The sequence below is a fragment of the Anolis sagrei genome, chromosome 1 (assembly GCF_037176765.1).
Source record: "Anolis sagrei isolate rAnoSag1 chromosome 1, rAnoSag1.mat, whole genome shotgun sequence".
NCBI classification, from domain to species: Eukaryota; Metazoa; Chordata; class Lepidosauria; order Squamata; family Dactyloidae; genus Anolis; species Anolis sagrei.
The window spans coordinates 237,962,308-237,988,120 of NC_090021.1; the positions used below are offsets into that span (position 1 = coordinate 237,962,308).

The window sequence follows — 25,813 nt, forward strand, 5'->3', positions numbered from 1 at the left end:
TTGGTGGCACTTGATAATCAATTCATAACTCATTTCAGCATCTTTGTCTTCTGGACCTGCCGGCCCCTCGTCAGCTATTGGAGAGCAGGAATCTACATCAAGAGCAGGGGACGCTTTCCCATTGGCTGGCAGGTTCCGCAGTCTTACCCCACAAGGGAATCCCTGTCCAGCTAATCGTGATGTCAACTAGGATTAGCCAATCATTGTGAAGCCATCTTCAGCTGGGGAGGCATGGGTAATTCAAAGAATTTTATTATATAAAAATGCATGCTTTGTACGATATGGTATCTCATCTTATTTTGGCAGATTACCACAGGTTGGTATCACTTCAGCTGATTTAATAAACTACTTTGGTGGCTTCTTCTTCAACTTGGAATATTGGGCTTCTTTGCTCACCATGTGCATGAACCTACAGGAAGGCCTGACACAGGTACTGGTTGCCACATATCAGGTCTTGGTAACCACAGCTCAGGTTCCGGTATCCATGGCTTGCATCTCACTGTCTGCAGCCATTTTAAATTGCTCTATTTCACCAGCATGCTCAAAATTATAAAGATCAGCAGCATGCTAGGACAGGTCTCTTTACAAGAAGCACACTAGTTCAGCTGAGTTCATATACTGGGGCTCTGAAAAACAACTATTTTGTGTATATTTTGGTTTCCTTGCTAGGGGTGTTTAATTTCTAAAAGGAGATGCGGGGGTTTATTCCTGCCTCCAAAAATCACATCCTCTCATATAGAAGCCCTACCTCTTAATCCTAGATGTGTGAAGGCAGGTTTGTGGTTAGGGGAAAATTTTCTTTGCTCATGTTCTGAGGCTTAATCACATTTATTATTTGGATCTAATTCCAACTCTGGTTATAAAGGGTTCCCTTGTCTTCACAGGGTTTGGAAAAAGTCATTGTCGTGTCATTTCGTAATGAGCTCCTGGGGTTCCTTTGGGTAGAGGAGGGAAATCTGTGAATTTCAGGGTCAACGTGGATCCATCGCTGAGATGAAGAAAGCTATTCATTCTGTCCAAATAGTGGAACAGTGTCTGAGACACAGCCAGCCGCTATAGAGCTGTATATGAATGGGAGTTGGTGAAGGCAGATAATTATTTAAAGGAATTTGAGGGTCATAACTTGTTTCCACTTTTAGCCTTTGAAAAGTCAACAGAACAACCACAAGATGGCATCAAAACCAGAAATTCAGGGTGGGGGGGGGGCACTCCATGGGGGAAAACATCTAAAGGGGAAAGGCTGCTTGTGTCATGGCTTTGCCCTCTGGTCACTCTAACCAGGATTACATAAACTGTCCTTCGCAACCTTTGGCTCTTAAATGCTGTTAGACTAGAGCTCCCAGCAATTCGTTTCTAAAATGTTTTAACTTTACTTTAATTTTTTTAGTTACATTAAAAGTAAAAAAAGAATCAAGAAAAGAAATATAGAGTGGAAACACAAAAAAGGCCAAAAATAAAAAAGAAAGAAAAGAAAACGTAGATTGCCTTCCATCTATCCTCACCTAGCCAAAAGGAACAACATAAGCTTCACCCCCTAGACCTCCCAATGTTGACTTCTTTCTCAAAAAAGAACACCCCCCCCCCAATTATTCTTCAAAACTCAAAATTGCCAAGTCCTTCGCTTCCTCATGCAAAAAGTGAATAAAAGGTTTCCAGTTTTTCATCCCCCCCCCCCCCCCCCCAGTATCCCTTCTTTTAGTAAACAGGTGAATTTGTCCATCTCAGCCAATGCCATCATCCAATCGTCCATTGGTGGTGCTACTGAATTCTTCAATTTCTGCGTACAGAGAAATCTGGCTACTGTGATAATATATTGCAACAGTCTATCATAGTCATTTATATTAGTCAGAGAAAGTAGAATAATCTCTGGTTTTGACTGGATATCTTCTCCAAAATATTGGATACCCTTATGTATTTGAGTCCAGTGTTTCCTGGCAGACAAGTGCACCACATATGGTAGAGATAGACCCCACTTTCTGTTTACATTTCTGAGCTCCCATCAATTCCTGATCATCATCCCTGGTGGCTGGGGATAATTCCATCCAAGGCATTAAAATCCAAGCCCTTTGCTATCATAGCTACTGTTGTTGTTTTATTAAGTTCCAAGCAAAGTTGCAAACTCCCCAGCCAGCCTTGGCAGAGGCGTTTCTGTGTATGTGTGTGCATTTTATGTGTATACTACATATATAAAACCTTTTCCAGATCCCCTGTAAGCTTCAACTCCGCATGTGGAAATGTTTAAGCAGTGAGAGCAATTGGGCTCCTTGCCTTCTAATTAGAATGACTGAGGCCCAGGACTCGCCTTTTTAAAAGAAAAGAAAAGTGCCCAGCTTCTAATCACCAGGGGGCCATAATGCTTGGGTGGCTCCGTGGAAGGGGTATTGCCCTTAGTATTGCCCCCTTCCACTTTATAACAGATTTCATTTTTCACTGAGAATAAATCTTCATGCATATTATTGTTAGTAGGACCCTTTGAGACCAGAACTTTGGGAATCATAGGAAATTATGGGACAGAGGTCAGGGCACTTCCACACAGACATATAACCCAGAATATCAAGGTAGAAAACCCCACGGTATGTGCTTTGAACTGGGTTATTTGAGTCCACACTGTCGTATATTCCTGTTCAAAGCAGAAAATGTGGGATTTTATTTAGCTGTGTGGAAGGGGACTCAGTTTCAACCTCACTTCGGTTTAATCAGTTGTTGCTTGGACTGATTCAGGACAAGTCTGCTTCAAACTCAGTCCTAACCCAGGGCCCATCCAGACAGGGCTTTTATTGTGGGAACTCCTGCAATAAAGGAGGGGCTGTCCAAACAACGTTCTGGACAGTCCCGCATTAATTTGCTACAAACTAGGAAAACCTTGGTTTGTTGCAAATTAATTTGATTGTGCATTTATTCTGTGCTTTTTGGAAGGTGCAGGATGAATGCACTATTTCCGGGTCTGGACTGCAGAATACTGCAGTCCAGACAGTATTCCCACAGTTTACTGGACTAAATAAGCCCGGTAAACTGTGGGAATACCCACCCACCCCCTCCTCCCAAAACCCAAGACCCCTTAGAAAACAAAGAAAAACGTATGTGCCCTCCATTAGAAGCCCTGGTGAGCTCTCCTGGCATGTAGAAATAACATGACAGGAGAGCGGGGAGGGGGGAGGGAGGAAAATCACTCCCCCCTCCGCTCTCCTGGTGCATCATTTCTACGTGCTGGGAGAGCTCGCCAGGGCTTCTAATGGAGGGCACATAGGTTTTTCTTCATTTTCTAAGGGGTCTGGGGGCTTGGGGGGAAGTGGGGGGGCCTCCACACGTTCTCTCAGGCTAGTCCCGAGAGAACATGTGGACAAGGTATGGACAAGCCCCCAGAAACATCTGCATTTTTAAACACAGGTGCTTCTGGGACAAGGGCCTGTCTGGATTTGGCCCCAGAGACTTATCTGGAAATCTGTGGAGTTAATATGGCAAGGTCCCTCCCATTAATTATGAGGGGATGTGAGCACTAATACACATGTGCAAAGATCCATGAGGTTTAACAATGGTGCAGTGTTATGTAGATTCAAGTAGTGACCATTGTGTAAATTTGCATAATAAAATGTATAAATAGCTATCTTCTTTATGCTGGCTTTGTGCTAGCTTTGAAAAATATTCCCTAGCATCTTTCTTCTGTGCAGAGAGAAATAAAAGAGAGTTGGATCTCCACTCTGGTCTATTTTTCATTGAGCTAGCTGCATCAGGCCTGAGAGCAACAAGTGATTTTTGACATCAGAGTTGATGTTTCCTGTTTAGATTATGGGAAATACAAAAGTGGTAATACTTATCCTGCTGGAGGATCTACTGATTTTGTTTGTTTGTTTGTTTGTTTGTTGTGCTCCTTCAAGTCATATCTGAATGATGGTGATCCTGGTCTCTAGAGCCATAATGCAGTGCTCAAACCACTACATCACATTGGTTCTCATTCCTGATCTAGGAGGAGTTAACTTGGATCAAGATAATCTCCATTCCCAGCAGAAAAAAAACCCACACTCTTTCGAAATTACCAATACTCCAGCTTGATTGCCTCACTGTTGTTGTTCCTGTGTGCCTTCAAATTATTTCCTAAAGTAAACTTTTCACAGTGTTTTCTAAGCAAGGGTTATCCAAGGAGGTTTGCCATTATTTTCTTCTGAGGCTGAGGGAGTACTAGTGAATATCATAGCCAAATGTGGATTCCAACCCTGGTCTCCAGAATTGTGGTCCAGTGCTCAAACTACTGCATCACCCACGTTATAAATAGGTGCAAGGGATTTTTCATAGGAGCAAACTTTTCTTCTGCATATTATCTTTAAAAAGGACATTTAGTGCCCCCCCCCTCCACCCTATTCCATGTAGACCATTGCTATGAAAACAATAAATAGCCTAGAGATGGCCCTAAGTATCAAGGTTGCAGAATTTCAGGAAAGCTGTGTCAGTTGAAGTGGAGGGGGAATTCTCAATGTTTGGGGGGATTATATGTATTCCCTTCCCATTCCCATTATTTCAGAAATATTTTGTGTGGAAATGACTGATCTCAAAGAGACTAAAAAGAAGAAGTTGCAGAAGGACAGAGGAATACTGAGTATTGATGTTTGAAAACTAATTTAAGGTTTTTTAAAAAGTGAAAAATGGTGGCATGAGGAAAGAAGAACCTACTATCACTTCCTCAAAGAAATTTGACAGTTCCACATTGAACATAGTCAAGTATTAGAAAATGTATCTGACAATCATTTGATCTCATTTTCTTCCTTTCTCACCTTGAATGTAGCCAGGACATTTTACTGTATTCAGCTGTCTATCTTTCTAAAACAGAAACTCTGTTGAGATTTCAATTTGGGTTTGGCTCTGTTAGCTATAACACGGTATTAAAAAAGTCCACTATCTCAGTGTGAAAAAAGCCTTGGAAATCCATAACAGGGCACCCTATGTAACCAACAAAGTTTGATTATGCCCAGAAGAGATGTGTAAAACAGCTGAAATCTGATTAGTAATTCGGTTTGGAGATTCGGATGTCCCCCACTTCAGTTAATAAAGTTTGAAGGGGGTCCCGTTTCAATTCGTAATACAAATTTCCGAAGCTTCATAATTGCCTCATCAAGATTTGTGAAGTCTCGGCCTAGTTTTTACTCCCCTCTGTTTGCTCCCTGGAGTTGAACTGTTCCATTCTGCTAAGTTTTAGAGTGGGAGCTTAGGTTCCCCCTATAGGCCCACTCTTTTGGTTCAGCCCATTCTGGCTCATAGCCTGGTGGAAGGACCTTTTGGACATAGTTTTTAGTAGTTAGCCAGAACGTGTCTGGTCTGGCTTAGCAGTCTGAACAGGCCATCCTTAGCACATATATGCCATAGAATTGACCAATATTTGCCTTAGAGTTTATATCATTATAGTTATATTTGCCTCATAGATTAGAATGTATTTGCCTTAGAGTCTATAGTATATGTTATAAAGAATTCATCTGTATTTGTCATAGAAAATATAGTTGTTGTTACCTCAAAGCACATACCACCATTATACCTCATAGCCTCCTGTTATCTATATTTACCTCAGTTATACCTTATACCTGTTCCTTACTATTCTGATTCTATACCATCAAGAATCATACTACACTTTTTTATACCTTGTTTTGATTTACCTTGATTATTCAGTAAACTTAATTGGTTGAATTTAGTCTTGTCTGTAGAGTTTTATTTTGGAGGTATTAAAGTACATATAGGGCATACTGATGGTCACTGGGAAAATAGCCAGACACATATAGTTCTCCTTATCTTCCCAATGTGCTATCATAAGATTTGTTCCATTAGCGGCAATGGGGAAAAATTAGGGGCTTATTTCTGTCATATTTATGGCTATCAGGATGACACTCAGCATACATATAGGCCACATTTACAAGTTTAAGCCTGCCAAGTTTCTGAAGTTTCAAGTTTTAGGAAATTCTTAAAGTTTTTGCAAATATGTTTTTTTATTATTATAAAAGGTATCCTCTTGAATTTCTGTACAATAAGACAACATATGCAGGGCATCAATCCTGCAAAGTCTCAGAGAGATTAATTAATCTAGTGATTTCTAAGAATTCTTTTTTTAAAAAATCATTTAAAAATTACCAGAGGTATCTACTCAAATTGTTGCACAGTGAGACAACATGATCAGGGCAGCAAGCCTGCCAAGTTTCAAAACAATCAGTCTATCCACTGATTTTTAAGGTTTTTTTTTTCAATTTAAGCACATATGATTAACCTACACTGGGGCTTTAATGTGGACAGCCCCGTTCTTTTGGCAAGAGCAGAATTCTGGGAAATTTATTTATTTATTTATTATTTAAACTTATATGCCGCCACTCCCCTGGGGCTCGAGCGGCTTACAAGAATAGCTAAAATCTAACAAAATTTAAAAGCAATTTAAAACAATTTAAAAACAACAATATCAAACATTAAAAGCCTGTCGAAACAGGTATGTCTTACATGCCCTGCGGAAAGCTGGTAAGTCCCACAAGGCATGGACTTGGCAGAGTATTCCAGAGTGATGGTGCCACTGCTGCGAAGGCTCTGCGTCTGGTTGCTGTTAGTTTAGTTTAGGGTGAGGCCTTTTGAATACTCTGTTACAGAAGTCCTAGCCTCCTCAAACTACCGGTAAATTTCCCCAAATTCTGTTCATGTCAGAAGAATAAGGCTACAGTTTTAAGAGAACTAAGGGGAAGGTAAGGTCTGTAAAGTTTGGAGAGAGTGTGGGAATTTGGAAAATATATGTTTTGGGTATGACACACAGACACTAGTAGCCCCCCCCCCCCACTACCACCACCATAGTATCCCCCCATGGCCCCATCCATTCAGGCTTGTTGCTTTGGACACATCCATTTTTACCTCAGAGGGGAGCCTCAGCTCTGGGAGAAACCACCGAGAAGGAGGGGGCGAGGTCCTCCACTTGCCTCAGAAAGCAGGAGCCACTGCCAGCAATGCCGGCCTTGCTCCAAATCAACAAATCTTTTGTGAATCTCTCAGAAAATTTCAGAGGCCAGTGTTTTGATTCATAAATGTTTTGGAGGGGTCCTTTCCAATTTGTAATTTAGAGGTTTGTGTTTCCGGAGCTCCAAAGCTTTGCACACCCCTAATGCTCAAGAGTCAAAGCCACCTCATTCTCTTATTGGTCAAAGGGAGTCTACTCCTTTGCCCAAATTGTTTTAGCAACTTTTACCAAACCTGAATTCAATTTTTATATTTAATTAGAATATTTTTATAATAAAGCTTGGCATAATAGACAGCAATCCCCTTGAGCAGATTAGCTAAACCTGATATGAGAAATGTTAATATGTTGGACTACGTTTCTTCTAATGCTGGCTGGGGAATTCTAGAAGTTGTAGTCCAAATTTCCCATCTGTGTTCCCAGTCTAAGAAACCTCTATCCCAAAGCTCCACGTGTTTGCCAAGGGGCAAATCCCATTGCATTCAATGGGCTTTACTAAATATACCCATAGTTGTTTCCTCAGTCCAATACCGTAAACAGAAGCCCAACTGCTCTGCTTGACAGATGGGAAACAAAAGTTTCAAAAGCTAGAAATGTTGCAATCTCAGTGAAATTTGGGTGTCAGTGTTCTGACTGATGTTTAAGGAGTGGTTCTTTGGGTATTCTATTTTGCTCAGTCAAGATTGTCAGCAAAGGGTTTCTGTTAATGGATTGACACGTCCCATAGGTTTCCCAAAGCCACAGGCTGCAATATTTAGCTGATAATAACAACATGATTGCTATCCCGAGGCTTCCAAAGGTGCCTAGTATTTTTTGCCACCATCCAGCAAAATAGTTGAAAACATAGAGCACGATGTTCAAGCAATGCCACAAAGTACTTCGCCCCAAAGGCTTCAAAGAACAGAACCTCACTGCTATTATCTTAGATCAAAATAACTTTGTTCTGTGGGAAACCTGCAGTCCCAACAGGCAGAGAATGCGTGGCTAGGAAAGACGACTGCCGTATGTGCAAGTATGACCAAGATGAAAGTTGCCTTTTTCTACAAGGGAACTATTTTAGAGCAATATACACTTGTCAGGGACAGGGGGTGGGGATGCAAAACCAATAAATTACAGGGCTGTGTCTACACCACAATCCTGGCCTTTAAATGTAACCGGGACTATAATGATGGGCCAGCCTCAGAGGAATGTTAACTAGGGCTTGTGAACCAATAGGCATTTAGTAGAACATCGTCCGAGAAATCCCAAATGGCAAAGCAAGCTGGAACAGCCCCTGAATGTGTGATATTTGGGTGATTTTCTACCATGTCAGAAATAAAGGCATTTCTGTGATAATACAATCAGACCTATCTTATGTTTCCTGTTTCCTGGGGGTGAAAATGATGCATTCACAAATTGCAGTGACAATGTGATTAATGTAAATAAACTCTGAGTGATAATATTTGAATGTATGGAAGTAGTGGCCACCAGTGTCTATGTAGCAAATTATTACAAATCATCCCTTTCCAAATCTTGACACCTTCCAGATGTGTTAGTCTACAAATGCCAGCATAGCCAATGGCTAAGGTGTCTGGAGATCATGGAAGATGAACACCAGGTTGGGAAAATCACATAAGCCAGAGCCCTGTTTGTGCTGTCTCTCCTTGCTCCATTGTGGGAAGAGTTTGTTTATTGGGGACTGATAAACAGGAAGAACATGTTCTGAGTTGACCCAGTTAAAAGACTGCAGCGTGAATACCAAATTATGCTAAAATGATAATTTTTTAGGTTTGTCTAAACTGTTGAATTAATACGGTTGAACACCACTATAATTGCCTTGTCTATGGACCAGCACATCATGAGGAAAGCCTAGAGAAGACAATTATGCTGGGGAAAGTGGAAGGCAAAAGGAAGAGGGGCCGACCAAGGGCAAGATGGATGGATGGCATCCTTGAAGTGACTGGACTGACCTTGAGGGAGCTGGGGGTGGTAACGGCTGACAGGGAGCTCTGGCGTGGGCTGGTCCATGAAGTCACGAAGAGTCGGAGACGACTGAACGAATGAACAACAACAATGGACCAGCACACTAGCAGAAAAGGTTACAGATCTCATAAAACTACCACACTCATGATTCTGTAGCTTTGAGCCATGACAGTTAAAATGGTGTCAAAGTACATTCCTTCTACAATGTAAAATGCTTCCTTTGTTATGTGGATTTTTGCCATCTTTTTGAGTAATGGCAGCAAGCTGGTACAACCTAACTCACAAAAATATGTTGGAGTTTAGTTTATTCATCCTATTGCCTTCCCAAAATGGAAACCAAGTGTAAAGAAGATGAAAAACCCTCTCAATCCCTGGTGATGCATTTTGTAAGAGTGTATACCAGGCATAGGCAAACCTCGACCCTCCAGGTGTTTTGGACTTCAACTCCCACAATTCCTAACAGCTGGTAGTTTGCTCATGCTTGTTATATACTATGGGTCCTTCCACTCAGCCATATAACCCAGAATTTCAAGGCAGATAATGCGCAATATCTGCTTTGAACTGGGCTATCTTAGCCTACACTGCCATATAATCTAGTTCAATGTGGATTTTATACAACTGTATTGAAGGGGCTTATTTGTTGCTTGAGCTTGTTGTGGGATAGGTTTTACACTAGTAAAACTGGTGGTGATAAATTTATTCAGACAGGTTCTGCTCAAGAGTATAGCTAACTCAGGACTTACTTATATTTGTAGATAATTTAGAGCAGGCATGGGCAAACTTCAGCCTCCTGGTGTTTTGGACTTCCAGGAATCCCAAGCAGCTTACCAGCGGTTTGAATTGTGAGAGTTGAAGTCCAAAACACCTGAAGAGCCGAAGTTTGCCCATGCCTGGTTTAGAGAGATCCATCCAGTGAAGCCTGCATGCACATCTGGAACAAATCCTCCAACTTTTCAGAGATGACAACTTAAATAAATGTTGTCAAGCAGCATCAGAATATGGTCAGGACAGATGGCAGATGTTATTAATGAGGAAGAATACAGAGGCTAGAAGAAGACACAGCAGTTTGCTTTGGCCTGAATCTTTATGGAAGGACACAATTCTGTATTATCTGCCCCTCACTTTTTCATTATGAATTCAGTTTGCAGCAATTGAAATAATATGATGATAGAAGAAAATGAAAGAAATTTAAATATTTTGAAGTGGATTGATAGAGGATCAATTGGTATTGACCTTGCCAAATTGGGACAGTTGAAGGGTATGCAAACTTCTCCAGATTATTGTCATAATTCCATTCATATTAGATCAAGGCAGGGGACTCTGTGGCCCTGCTTAAATTGTTGATCTAAAATTCCTGTAATCCCTTGCACTTGGCTGTGATGTCTAGGATTATTAGCAATTGCTGGGAGAGCCACTTGTTCCCAGACCTGCATCTCACAATCACTTTTTAAAGCAAATTGAGATTATAATTCCCCATATATGGTTACTCTGGAGTAAGCCTTTCTGACTAAAACAGAAAACATTAGTGAGGGAGCACACATAGGAATGCACTGTAGGCTACATGCAAACTCATTTCTCTGTGTATGACCATGTCTCATCTTGGGCCTACAGGTGAGTTCCACACAAAATTTCAATAAACTCTCATAATCACATGTTTATATTCTGAGGCACGATCTTCTAGGATTTGTGGGCTTGTGAGCAGGGCCTGCAAAAACTATGATTTAGCTTTTTTCATGTCAGGAGTGACTTGAGAAACTGCAAGTCACTTATGGTGTGAGAGAATTGGCACCTGCAAGGACGTTGCCCAGGGGTCACCCAGATGTTTGATGTTTTACCATCCTTGTGTAAGGCTTCTCTCATGTCTCCTCATGTGAAGCTGGAGCTGAGAGAGGGAGCTCAACCCACTCTCTCCAGATTTGAACCTCTGACCTGTCAGTCAGCTGTTTGGCTGACACAAGGGTTTACCCATTACATTACCAGGGCTCCAATATGATTTAGCTAGAAAAGAGGTAAACAGGGACTTTATGCTGTGGGCTGTTGACTTTGTTACAGATGAAAATAAGTGATGAATTCTTATTGTTATTAAACACAGATTGAAAACATGAGCCAATTGAAAAGAAATAGTATTATTTTATTATCACGGTCATGTATACAAGACAAATGAGTTACAAAAGTATGCAATCACTTAAATAGTAACAATCAAGACAGTCTGGGGTCAATGCTTAAGGAAGAAACAACAAGGTTTGGAGGAAGATTCTAAGGTTTTTTTTTCAGATTTGATGGTTTGGATGCATGAGGTGTGGCATTTCAGACACTGGGCTGCAACCTTCAATGCTCTTTATCATTAGCTATAGCTAAGGCTGTTGGTACTTGCATTCCAACAATACTTGGACACTCATTCTAAAAAGGATATTGGCTTGATCATGCCCTGCCCTGGTTAATAGATTAAACATGTTTCTACAGACAAACCACTCCATCAACACTGAACTTAACATCACTTAGCATTACCTTGTTCTTGAATCCAGCCAATTTATGACAAATCATTTTGGGACTAGAAACAAACTGACAGTGTTTTTAAAAGATGCAACGCAAAGTTTGTATATTTGTGAATATGATGAGGGATTCCACAAACATATTTAATATTCCTATTTGTGTATAAGATTTCTGTGTAGATGTTACATGTTGTCAGCCAGTAGAGGAAACGCAGAAATTGAGAACAGTGGGTAGCAATGGAGAAGAAAACAATATAGCGCAGCAGGTTCAAAACACTGCTGCTGATAGCCCAGCATTGAGACTATCCCAACCATCAAGTACGAATGTCTATATCAGCTGCAGCTCTAGTCAAAGGTGAGCTGTGAAACTGAATCCACATGAAGGCAATAGTGAAATGAACCAGAGGACCTGAGTTTGAATGAGCAGAGATTTTGCATTGTGCAGTGGTCAGAGGCAGACAGTTGGAGGTTACATCAGTTGACAGTCTCTTGGTGTCAAAAAGACACTTCCAGGAAAGTTAAAGTTATTCCGCTCACTTCTTATCTTCGTCTTCATTAGGGAAGAGCCTGAAAGCCAAGTAGTCCATGGACTCTTGAGCCAGCTTGGACAGGTGGAGCACCCCAGTGACTACCAGGGCAATGAGCACTAATGGCACCACCACATTCCACAAGGTTGCAAGGACATTGTAGCATTTGGCTTTGGAGCCATAGCGACGAGCAGCTTCCAGGTCACCAGCCACCTTCTGATCCCTTGCCTTTAAGAGAAAAAGAGAAAACATTCGTGAAGAAAGGGCCTGAGGAGAGACTGGAATTGAGAAGTCAAACTTTCAATATAGATAAAAAAACAGATCAAAAGTGTTTTGAAGAGCAACACACTGGTAAACCTCAGACACTGAAGCTGCAAAGTTAGAAGCATATCATAGTGAGAAATCAGGAGATACCACACAGGAGTGTGTGACAGAGATTGTGTGTATATGGACCTCATCAAATTAAGTGCCTTAATGCAGGTGGCAGCAAGGGGATTTGCTGGGCATTGCGGCAAATCTGTGGAGCAGATGGGGAATCCGTCAACTCATGCACTGCCTTGCCCACCACACTGCCTTCCCATCACACAGGGAAAGCATTGTTGCCAGGTTTCTCCCTATGCTGTCCCCACACTGTGCCCAAATTATCCTGTGTTCTCTTTGCTCTATCATAGGATGCTTCCAGTACAGTTTGGGGATGGAGTCTTGCCAGAAGTAGTTGAGCCTTGTGTGAAGGGATCTGGTGAAAGTATGTGTGATGAAATTGTATGGGTTAGCAAATTTGGTCTATATAATCCACATGGTGGCTACAACACCGATGTGAGAACTGAAAATTATTTGGTGTGCATGGAGAAATGTTATACAAGTCCAAGCAGGTCAGCATTTCCTCAGGAATATAGGAGTCCCCACTGCCAGATAACCTGGGAAAACAGATAATCTGGGATCAGATCCTGGGATATAGAATCTCCACTCCTGCAGTTTATGCCATTTACTTTAAATGTTAAAGTCTTAAAGTGGAAGCATAAGAAACTCCTGTGTAGTCATGCATCCAAAGCTAGTGGATGCATGATCTGGAAGCATAACAAGAACAGAAATGTGATATAGCCTAGTTTGATAGAAAAACCCCTACCAATTATATTTTGGGGGGCAATATCATTCTCTTATCTCTGAGCAGGATGTCTGCTATTGCCAGCAGGGAGAGGGCACCTCACTAGGAGAACAGTTTTTCATTCAAAGTAGTTTTACAAGGAGTGGCAGTGGGGTTCTTCTACCTGTACAGGGGATCTCCTGCCCCTGTGCTGAATCTACCCCTACTCTATGCAGTAGTAGATACAACAAGTGGTCCTTATGTTGCCCAGAATCCATGCATGGTCCCTTAAGGCTGCTTGTGCAGTCCCAAAATATACCAAATACAAACACCACAATTAATTTGTTTCTAGCAAAAATCAATAAACAGTGAGTTGGTTCTCTGTAGCAGGTATTTTTTTATTTAGGGTTCATTACCTGAAGAAGGTGTTTTCATCACCAACACCAAAACAAAGAACTACAACCGGGATACCTTGTTGTAACTGGTCACCATGTACAACCTTGGATGCCATGAATAGTCCTTTGAAAAGATCTATAAGTGACTCTAAATCATCAGACAGATTGGCCTATTATGTTTATGTTTATCTAAATGAATATGGACATTTATCCATGACTAAGATAAGTTATTCCTCTTTATTGTGTTTTAAGGATAAATCTGTCATATGACATCATATTTGAAGTTTCAACAACAGCATAATACTTTGTGTATCTTAGTAATAGATGTCTGTGTTCTATATAGTATTACCTTTTCTATAGGCCAAGACCTTCCTTATGGCTTCATTTTTGTTATTAGTGTGGATGTTTGTGTGGTCCCTTCAGATGGTGACCCACAAAAATTACCCACCTCGATGTAGAGATAGAGAACAACAACAGTCTTTTGCACATTTTAACTCTCTAGAAAAGCCAAAGTGGGGTTTTTGTTGTTTTTTTTGTAATTTGGCACTCCATGCAGTCATGCTGGCCACATGACCTTGGAAGTATCTACAGACAATGCTGGCTCTTCGGCTTAGAAGTGGAGATGAGCACCAACCCCCGGAGTTGGACACGACTGGACTTAATGTGGAAAACCTTTACTTTTACCTTAGATATTCTTAGAATGAACAGCTAACTGCCTATAGTTAATGATATCCTTTATATTTTATCAGATTTTCTTTGTCATATTTGGCATCCAAGTAGTGATTCTTGCAATCACTAATAAGTACTGTGTACATTTTCCCCTCTGTATCATCCTTATTGTATTTCTTTTTCCTCTTTTCCAGCTTTTAATTTCTAAGCACTTTACATTACTAAGATTTGAAAAATATTAGTTATTGAAATTTACCTGCTCAAAATTCTTGGCCAGAAATTACATTTAATTTCAGCTCTGTTCATTATTTTTTTACAGGAAAACCATAGAAAGAAATCATCACCTGATTCTAGCACAGAAATCGTGAAATATAGATGTCTGAGTTCCACAGAATTCTTCAACAGTTCCTATGTTTCTAGTACACCCAACTGCTACAGATTTCTGGTGCCTGACCACTTTGTTTTGCCTTAAAGTAATTTCCAACATTTGACAAACTTAATGTGAATCTATCACATGGTTTTCTTAGCAAGATTTTGGTGGGAGGGTGCATTGGCTTTCCTCTGAAATTGAGAGTGTGTAACTTGCCCAAGGTCACCCTGGTGGTTTCCAAAGCCAAGCAGGGATTTGAACCCGATTCTCCAGAGCATAGTCAAATGCACAAGCCATGCTGTATCTCTGCCAGAGGTCTAAATGCCCCTCCCTGAACTGTAAATCCCAGGATTCCTTAGAATGGAGAGCCATTGCAATTAAAGTGATACCCACCCGCTATATGTGTGTAGTACAGATACAGCCTAATTATTTTTCCTGTTTCTAAGATTTGGTTGCATAGAATCATAGAGTTGGAAGAGACATTGTGGGCCATCCAGTCCAACCCCCTGCCAAGAAGCAGAAAAATCGCATTCAAAGCACCCCCAACAGATGACCACCCAGACTCTGTTTAAAAGCCTCCAAAGTAGGACCCTCCACCACACTTCAGGGCAGAGAGTTCCACTGCTGAACAGCTCTTACAGTCACTTCTTCCTAATGTTCTGGTGAATCTCCTTTCCTGTAGTTTGAAGCCATTGCTTGCATCCCAGTCTCCAGAGCAGCAGAAAACAAGCTTGCTCCCTCCTTCTTATGACTTCCTCACCTATTTATACATGGCCCTCATCATGTCTCCTCTCAGTCTTCTCTTCTTCAGGCTAAGCATGCCCAGCTCTTTAAGCTGCTTCTCAACGGGCTTTTTCTCCAGTCCCTTGATCATTTTAGTCGCCCTCCTCTGGACACATTCCAGCTTGTCAACATCTCCCTTCAGTTGTGGTGCCCAGAATTGGACACAGTATTTTTGGTGGTTTGATCAAGGCAGAATAGAAGGGTAGCATGACTTCCCTGGATTTAGACCCTCTATTCCTATTGCAGTTTCTTTTGAGCTGATCCTGCTACAGAATAGCCAGAGTACTGTTTGGCAATAGCTGCCTAGTAATATTACTTGAAGGCTGTTCCCTTGTAAATCTAAAATTCTGCAGAAGAAATAAAGGTTGCTCAGAAATGTCCTACCTTGACAGAATAGGAAAGGGCCACAAAGCCGAGGCAGCAGAGGTTCATATAGATGGTGTTGAAGATAGACCAGATCATGTAGTCTCGTGGGACCACCGGAGGCCTGACGGTGATGACTGTGGGGGACGGTTCCTGCTTTTGGGATGTCATGGGCAGGTAGTCTTCACGCGGGTAAGATGTGTCCATAATTCTAGTTGGAGAGAAATGCACCTTTTCCCAGCAAATGACAGCCTGTGAGAGAGCCAGGCGGGGACAACCCTTTTATATGCTGTGGTGCTGAGGCACACATTCATCTCTGTCTATATATAAACTAGGGAAATTACAGCTGTAGTTTGACTGTGGTTATCAGAAATGCCTTGCTGGGGCTAAGAGAAATATTTGGTTTCCAATCTTGCCCTAACCCCCTTGGACAAGGCATGCTTTTTATAACCAAGCAGTTGGCTTTGGCCTACTCCCCAACCCACAGAACTGGTTAGTAATTCAGGCACATGCGGCTTCAAAGGCAGCCAAGGCAGATGCAATGTTCAGCAAGTGGCAAGGTGCTACTTATGCATTTATGCTACAAGTGCTCTCATATGTGAGAGACCCTTAGATCAGTGGGCAGCAAGGCATATCTTGTAGTTGATTGTACCTTACAGCAGGAGAAATGTCTCCTGGTTATCATTCTTTCTGCTGAATTGTCTCTCCTGAACACTTAGCCTGTTTGCCTGGGCTATGGCACCATCCTTCATGTAAATTGAAGAGTATAGCTGAGGCCACTGGCTATGTCAGATATGCTGATGACAATTTGCAATTAGAGCTCTTCAAATACATTAATGCCTTTGATCAAAGTTGCAGTGCTGAGACTTTGTCCAACTCCTGGATTATATTGTTTATTGTACCTGCTTCACTTCTAGTACTGCACAATGTTCCTCAGAGATCGTAAGGTCTTGGTTCAGTTCCAAGAAAGCAATGAAAACAAATCATAAATCAAAGGAGGTAAAGAATAAGTTATTCTTAATATTTATGAGTCGTAGCCTCCTCTTAGAATTGGAAAAAAGCTATTTCCACTATCCCTAGAAGAAATAACATATAAACATAGGCTATAATCCTGTTAGTGGCTTACAAAGATATAAATCCAAATTACACCTGCACAACTTACTTGTCCAGTATTTGCAGAAGACAGCAATCAAACTTCCTCACACAAACACCTGTGGGAGGAATCTACTGCAATCCTCACCAATACTGTCCAGTAAAGAGTGAGTAGGAAAAAATGGAGCATCTTCCAGATACATGCCTATAGTTAGGTACAAAGTATCAGATATTCTCTTGTGGTCTATGTTGTGAACACTTAGAACCTTATCACACCAGTATGTTGTCCCATGGCATTTGCATTATTGAAACAAATGTTGAGGCCTGTGGAGCCTCTGAGGATGAGGATGAAGGTTTTCTGATTGAGTCTGGTGTTTCTGTGGTGATACAATAGACTCCTGTGTAGATTTAATTTACTAACAAAACTCCGTAACCAACATATCATATTTTTCTTTATCTCGCGTCTTTTTTTCTTTCTTCCTCCCTTTTTAATGTTATAAAACTATGAAAATAAAATTAAAAACTTGTAAAGACTGGCTTTAGCACCACAGGTTAAACACCAGCTATAGTCAATCTTGTCAATTGAAAGGCTGCCAGTTCAAAGCCAGATCAGGGTGAACTCCTGGCCTTAGCCCAGTTTCTGCCCACCTAGCGGTTTGAAAGCAAAAAATGTGATTAGATAAATAGGTGCCACTCATTAAAAAGCAGGGAGATATTCTGAGGCACCCAGAAGGAATGCCAGTGATTCAATCCAAAGGAGAAAAGTTACGAAGTAGCTCTTCAACGGGGAGATGAAGCAACAGCACCCCCCCCCCACATGGCCGGAATCGAGCATAACACCTTCCAAGATGCCAGAAAGATGGGGAAAGCTGATATATGTATAGGTAAAGGTAGTCCCCTGACATTAAGTCCAGTCATGTCTGACTCTGGGGTGTGGTGCTCATCTCTATTTCTAAGCCGAAGAGCCAGCGTTGTCCGGAGACACCTCCAAGGTCATGTGGCCGGCATGACTGCATGGAGCGCCGTTACCTTCCCGCTGGAGCGGTACCTATTGATCTACTCACATTTGCATGTTTTCGAACTGCTAGGTTGGCAGAAGCTAGGGCTGACAGCGGAAGCTCACGCTGCTCCCCGGAATCGAACCTGTGACCTTTCGATCAACAAGCTCAGCAGCTCAGTGCTTTAACCCACTGCGCCACCGGGGGCTCCAGATATATGTATATGTATATGTGTATATAATCTATGTATAATTGTCTGTCTAGTTGTGTATAAAACAGCATTGAATGTTTGCCACATATCTATGTTCTGTGATCCGCCCTGAGTCCCCTTCAGAGTGAGAAGGGTAGAATATAAATACTGTAAATCAATCAATCAATAAATAAAAATAAAAGAAAACACATGATTTCTTTCCTTCTGAGCCCCCTGTGTCGATTGCTCCAGCACACATGCACGTTTTAAAAGCCCAAAACAGTTGATCAGGCTGTTAAAAAATGGAGTCACAGACACACAGATGGCACAATCTAAGCACAGTTGGAAAGCAATTAGAACTCTCTGCAACCATTCCTTTGTTCTGATCTTTATTACATTAAACAGAGCTTGAATTTAGAATTAGATGAAGAGCGAAGCTAAGAACTCTGCTTGTGTGTACATTAGGATCTCCGCAGGAATGCATTTGAGGTCCAGCGCATCTCAGAGAGAATTTTAAAAAAATCTGCAGAGTGTTGTCCTCCCTTCCTGCCCCATCTTGTGGGTCTGTAAAATCTGCTTCAAAGGAAGATGTGAGAATGGTCGAGGAGCATTACCTGAGACTGACAGATCTGTGTGTGGACTTGCTGTCAGGTCCTGGGATTTTTTGCCGCAATTTTTAAACCTGCATTTTGGTGCTGTCTGGAAGCGTCCTGAGAAGACCCTAATTTCAACAGCCCTACTCATGACTTGCACACTCAGGGCTATGGGAATGCAATTTTCTTTTACTGTCTTCTTCCTTACCAATCATTGCTGTCTCTGAGAGGGTTTTCATGGTTGAACAAGGATCTCAACCTGGGTTTCCCAGAGTCCAATTCAAACTATGACATTATCCTGGAACCTATATTTCTATTATCTTCTTATAGAACAATGAGGCCATATAGACACAGATTCACCTATAAAAACAATCTGAGAAAGAATGCCTATAAACCAGAGCAGACATTGAAGATTCAGATTCATGCTTCCCTTTTCTTTAGTTCTAACTCCACCAAGTGGCTTTTTGAAGAAATACAAGAAAGATGGTCAAAAGAAAGAATGTGGTAACATCTAAAGCAGAGGTGGGGAAAGTGTACACACCAGGTGCAAAGTGTGCCCCCCCCCCCAAGTGTCTGAGTCCCATCTTCATTCCATGTAAAAGCAGAGACACCCTCACTACTTGACATAACCAGTATCAGTTGCCACCAATTGGAGTAAACAATGTTCTGCTTGCTGTGACAACCAAGATGCTCTTATCATAATTTCATTCCTTCCATTCCTGGCAGCAATCTTGTTGGTCCCTTTAAATGCTCCCACCCTCTTTCCACCTCTTCTGGTCTGATTCTCTGCTTACACATCTCTTTTGCTCAACTCCATTCAAAATAAATCTTGTTGGTCATTGCACCCCACTGCCACCCCTCCTTTCATTCTCCTTTGCTGGAATCTCTGCTTTAAAGCATCTTTGCCCAACAACCTTTAACAGAAAATTTGACAATCCCTCCAAATGTTGGCACCCTTTTTTCCTGAAAAGATAATACAGTCAGCACTCCACATTCTATGAGGTTATGGGCACAAACCTCTATGAAAGTGGAATTTTTGCACATCAAGCTGCAAACCCAGCCTCGAGCTGCAAGAATGAGCAATAAATTAATAAATGTTATTATTTAAAAATGCAAATAAAGAAATTGCTATTTTATTACCTGAGAGAACACCTCTCTGGGTATTTCTAGGTCTTCCAGGACGACTTGATGGACAGCTTATTTTTTTATGTATAATGGCAAAAAGAAGAAGGCAAAAGTTACTGGTCGAAGATGTATACATTTATTTATTTTATTTATTTACCATATTTCAACCCTACCCTTCTTAACCCCAAAGGAGACTCAAGATGGCTTTACACATTGGCAACTATTCAATGCCATAAAACAACATACAATTAAAACAAACATTTAAATAAAAATTAAAACCAGAAATTGCAGTGTACTAAAAAAAATCAGTTGGGTGTTATGGATAAAGAACTGAATAGTAAATACGGGTGAGTTCTTCAATAAATGACAACAACAAGAATATTGTTTGCTCAAACCTGGCGCAGAATTAATGCAGTTCAATACCACTTCAATGCTATGGAATTGAAAGATTTGTAATACTGTGGGGTATCACAGCACTCTTTTCTTGAGACAACCTAAAGTTGTAAAACTACAAGTCCAGTTATTTCATAGGTACTTACTTACTTAGGCGATCCCTTGTAGTCCGAGGATGATGGTCCTCCAAGTGTGGTGTCCTGGCGGTGGGTCCGTAGGTGACTGTGGAGCCCTATTCTTGATTTGCATCTTTCCCACAATGAAGGCATCGGTTCCCAGGTGGAAGGCGGTCCCAGTCGGGGTTGGCTTGACGCGCCTTCCTCTTGGCACGTTTCTCTCTTTCGCCCTCCATTCCTGCCTCTTTAAATTCTACAGCACTGCTGGTCACAGCTGACCTCCAACTGGAGCACTCAAGGGCCAGGGCTTCCCAGTTCTCAGTGTCTATGCCAGAGTTTTTAAGGTTGGCTCTGAGCCCGTCTTTAAATCTCTTTTCCTGTCCACCAACATTCTGCTTTCCGCTCTTGAGTTTGGAGTAGAGCAACTGCTTTAGGAGATGGTGGTCGGGCATTCAGACAACGTGGTCGGTCCAGCGGAGTTGGTGGCAGAGGACCATTGCTTCAGTGCTGGTGGTCTTTGCTTCTTCCAGCACGCTAACATTTGTCAGCTTGTCTTCCCAAGAGATTTGCAGGATTTTTCGGAGGTAGAGCCGTGACAACTAAAATGAATTCAAACTCACTTTCACTGCAGATGTACCTTTGAAATGGACTAAAGCACTGTGGAAGAATGCATTGTTACTTTTGTGTTTTTGCAAATGGCCCAATAAACATGGGTTCTGAAGAATAATTCAATACATATTTTTTAAAGATTGAAAACGATTTGTGGACGTTTTAAAGTTTTAAATTTTCTGTGATAAGAAATTTAATAATGTAATAATCTGGGGCTAAGGCTATTAGTAATTTCAGTAAGATTATTTAGTTACATCTGCCATGGTAGATTTTTTTTCCTTTTTATTTTTCATTTCATTGCAATCAATATTTGGAGGAGCTCAGTGCCATATTGTTGTTTAGTTTTCTCTACTCTCTCTTCTTTTTTCCACTGTTTCTTTGTCGTTGTCCCCCCAAGTTTATATTATTTTGATGATAAATTAAATTATTTGTCTTAAAAATCTATAAATAAATTGAGGAGGGAACAGAAGAGCCAATATGAGAACAGGTTAAAGGTCATGTAGAGCTTATCTAGATAGACCAAACCGTCTCAGTATTCTCTGCAAATGCACCACAAGCAGTTTTCAAAACATATAGCAGTTTCGGGTATGTATATTGGGTGTTGGGGGTTTTTTTTGGTTTTTTTGCTTTAATCCACCTTTGCTCCACTTTAGGCCCAATCAGGAGATACTACAAAGTTTATTTGAAACTCTTTGTGCATATACGTGTCAAGCGCAAGGTCCACAGGCCAAATCTGGCCTGCCACATCATTTCACATGGCTTTCAATGACAAGGCAACATACAGGCAGCCTTGAGTTACAAACATCCAACTTTCAAATGACTCATAGTTACAAACAGGGGTGAGACAACAGAAAGTGAAATAAATCTATCCCTCAGAAGGGAAATTCACTCCTGAAAGAGTTATCATGGGAAAGGGGTGTCTCCACAGAAGCTTTACTATCGATCCTTGTTTCCACAACAAGCCAATTTTTACAAAATCCAATTATCACAGGGACAAAAAATAGATAGAAAAATTCTGAACAGGGGCACAGACACCAGAAAAAATCACTGCAGGGGTGTTAACTCTTTTTTGTTGTTGTCAAAACCTTATATTTAGATATAGATATAAATTAGATATAGTTATATATATATATATTAGGCCTGGGCGGTTTCGTTTCGTTAATTCGTAATTCGTTAATAATTCGTTAATTTTTCCAATTACAAAACGATAACGAACCATTCTGGAGCAATCATTAAAAAAACGAATTTTTAAACACGTTTTGTAAATGCTTCGTATTTCGTTATTGTATTCGTTTCGTTATTGTTCTGAGGTCGTTTCGTTATTATTTCCGCATGTTTGGGCCAGTTTTATGGTTTAATTAGTGAAAAAAATTATAATATCACACCAACAGTCAAGAACAGAGGGAGAGGGAAGCTTCAGAAGGTTTTGGAGGTTTTTTAGCGTATTTCGTGGTCGCGTCCGCCATTAACGAATCGATTCGTTATTGTTTCGGAAATCGATTCGTTAATGTTTTGAATTTTTTTTCACATTTACGAAATTTCGTAAATATCGAACTTTTTAAAAGGAAAATTTTGTAATTATTTTAAATATCAAAACAAAAAAAAACCCCAAATACAAATCGATTTTAGAAACAATTTTTTGCGTTGTTACCCAGGCCTAATATATATATATATATATATATATATATATATATATATATAGTGTTACATTTAAAATGTAACTGTTCCAACTTACAAAAAAAATCAGCTTAAGAACAAACCTACATAACCTATCTTGCTCATAACTTAGGGACTCTGTAGTTACATTTATACAGTCTTAGGATTGTATAAGGCAACTATGAGGCTGACGTGGCCCTTAGTAATAACGAGTTTATCACCCCTGCTCCAGAGTGTCCTGGGCCTTTGGGACAGTCTGGACAGCTGGGTTGGGTCTGTTTCCGAATGATCTGTCGCCCAGATGATACCACCACCATCACTCCTTCCCTGTACTGATCTGCACAGGGAAAAGGGATGGCTGTTCTTCAACTCACCACTGCCACAACTTCCTACTGGAGCTCCGTCCAAACACCTGGCCACCAAGGATGTGTTTGGGGATATCATAATAAGCCATCCGCAAAACTAGAAAGGAGGGCAAATCAGTGGGATCTTCTCTCTAATATCATAGCCATGCTCAGGGGAGATGGTCACATCGACACCCTGTTGTGATACCAGCAGATGTGACTATGATGGCCAGGTGCTTGGACGGTCGCGTAGGAGTGGCAACACAGAGGATTACATGAAAATCCACCAGAGTCACTACAGTTCTGACCTATCTGAATAACAGCCTCAGATTCAGCATGTAGATTTCCACTGAAATAAGGTTAAATGGCAAACAGTATAGGGAACATAACATGGTTAAAATATTACCAAATAAGGGAAACATTTAAACAAGACCAAAAGAAGGGATTTGAGAACAAAGATACAATATGGGATAAAATATTAAAATTGTAAAAAAGACCATAACAAAAATATACAGCCAGCTGCTGGATTGGGAGGTGGAAACAGAGGGGGTCAATAATTGTATGGTACTGTGGGCCAAAAACATCAGTGGGGAAATAAGATTCAGAGAATGGCAGCATATCTGGCAAAAAAACCTAAAATACACTTACTCAATTTCATTAAAGGAAAATTGGCTCAAGAACTTCCACCGTTGGTATATGACGCCACAAAAACTAAGCCTGATGTACAAAGAATACAAGAACACATGTTGGAAGTGTAAGAAGCAAGTTGGCAGCTACTTCTTCCACATGTGGTGGTCATGTGGTCATGTCCAGCGTCATCCAAATACTGGAAAGATATAAAAGAAGAATAGCAGAAAATCCTAAAGAAAAAGATATCCTTGAAACCGGAAATCTTCCTTCTAGGGTTAACAGAAGAAGACCTACAGCTAGAAAGAAACGAGGACATCATACTCACATATATAACCACAGTGGCGAGAATCATGTTCGCAAAAGTCTGGAAAGAAGATCAGACGCCCACAGTTGAACAATGGTTTGACAAACTTACAGATATTAAGGACATGGACATGGACAAGCTTTCATTTTACTTGAAAAGAAGCTCCGGGAACCCAATAAGACAAACAGACTGGGAAGCGGTGGAGGAATATGAGAAAAGGAGAGTGGAGGAAAGAACTGCCTAAGGATTGCAATGAAGAGAACAAAAAGATAATGCACGAAAAATAAGGGTCAAAAGGTCACTGGGACCCCAATCTCAAATAAAGAGACAATGGGGGGTTACTATTAGCTACTTATAATAATACCGAAGGGACACAAAAAGGAAGTCTTTTTTAAACTTGTGTTGGAAACTTGTCGTTTTGTAAGTATGTATTTCTATGCACATAGCGCACTTCTACCCTATGTGCTTCCCCCCTCCCCCCTTCTCCTCTTCTCTTCTTTTCTTCTATCTCCTTCTTCCATCTTCCCCTACCCACTCTTCTATCTTCTCTTCTTCTATCTTTTTCTGTCTTTTCCCCTTCCCCCCCCCTTCCTTTTTCCGAGCCCACCCAACCCCCTCTCTCTGTTAATGTGTGTTAGCATGTTGTGATAGTATATCTGTTTTTAATATCTGGAAAATTTAATAAAGATTATTATTTTAAAAAAGGTTAAATGTAGACGTATCTATAGTCTAGCATTCTGTTCAAATAAGGGACAAGCATTTCCTTACAGGAAGTTTACAAGCAAGAAAAGCTATATTTGTGAGTGGATGGATAGGAGGCAGGAAAGGGGGGGGGGGGGTAGGCAAAGATAAAGAAATTGGAGTGCATTGAAAAATAAACTCTCCATCTTTCCCCTTTCCTTGGCCCCTCTGGCTTACTGCTTTATTAGTACGTAAGAGCAGACAAAAATAGTTTGGAGTATGTTGGTTGCTTCCCACGATTTCTCCAGCTCATTGCCAGTAAATAACATCCTTGATTATACTGCTGATCAAAAACAGAAGGTGTGGAGTTCTGTTACTGCTTTTCCTAAAGTCAAAAGTGCATAAAAGGATAAATCTGATTGCAGTCGGAGAAGAAGGAGGAGCTCTCTCTTGTTCTTGGCTGGGAGCGGAAAAGGATCAAGTAGAAAAGCTATTCAGCTGCCAAGAAATTGTCACTATTTAAGGCAGGGCCTGGAAAAACATCTCCATCTGTGCCCTTTATTGTTTCCATTATTTATTTACTTTACAAACCATGCTGTAAAGTAGGTTGTTTTGTTTGACATGGGAGTATTATATTGATAATAGCCCATGCCATGTGAGATATGGGAGACTGTTATCTTATATCCAATAAATATAAGCTGTGAGCAAGAGTTTAGGTAGGTAGTTGCCTCTTGACAGAGTCTGAATTAATTGCAAAAGGCATTCTGGCACAGTAGGCAGTTATATTCAGGACTCCTGACTATCTTGGAAGAAGTCCAGCCTTAAAATATAAACTGGAATTTCCCTTCAAAAACCCTCCCTCTGTAGGCAAGGAAATGGTCTCATTGCGTTCAGGAATTGTTTGATTGTCATGTTGGCTTCTACTGAATAGAGACCCTGCCAAGCTGGCTCAGACTGTTACATACACTCCTTTCTAAGATATTTTGCAGTTTCCAGTGGTTAGGCAACCCTGTTTACACTTGAAAGAGAGCAATGTAAGTCCATGGTTTCATCTTCGCAGACCACTTAAGAGTTATTCCTAGGGCCCAAAGGATCATAGTCAAAGGTTATATTTATACCTGCCCTTTGCACAGCCCCTTTTTGCACATGAGGCACAAGCTTTATGCATGTCACTTTAAGCACAAACAGTATTTTTAAAACTGCCTATAGAATAATATTTAGGTCATGTTTTGCCCCACACAGATATGTCTTCTTTACACCAAATGAGAAATTGTTCACAGTCTCCAAAGGATCTTAATAAAGTCTTCTTTATCAATATTTTGCTTCCCAGCCTTCTTAGGCCCCTTTTGCGTTGTCCTTATATCCCAGGATCTGATCCCAGGTTATCTGCTTTGAACTGGATTATATGAGTCTCCACTGCCATACAGGCCCATAGCCAGGATTTTGTTTCGGGGGGGGGGGGTGAGTTTGGTT

The 25,813-nt window shown here is 40.9% G+C and overlaps 1 protein-coding gene across 1 annotated transcript; it reads right to left on the reverse strand.

Annotated features, from left to right (window-relative positions):
- Positions 1-11,036: 11,036 nt before the first annotated feature.
- Positions 11,037-16,814, reverse strand: LOC132771776 (interferon-induced transmembrane protein 5). Its single transcript, XM_060770190.2, has 2 exons — positions 15,631-16,814; positions 11,037-12,173 (listed from the first exon to the last, which is right to left on the reverse strand). Exons 1-2 carry the CDS (start codon positions 15,814-15,816, stop codon positions 11,952-11,954), a joined length of 408 nt encoding a protein of 135 aa, XP_060626173.1. The 5' UTR covers positions 15,817-16,814; the 3' UTR covers positions 11,037-11,951.
- Positions 16,815-25,813: the final 8,999 nt, after the last annotated feature.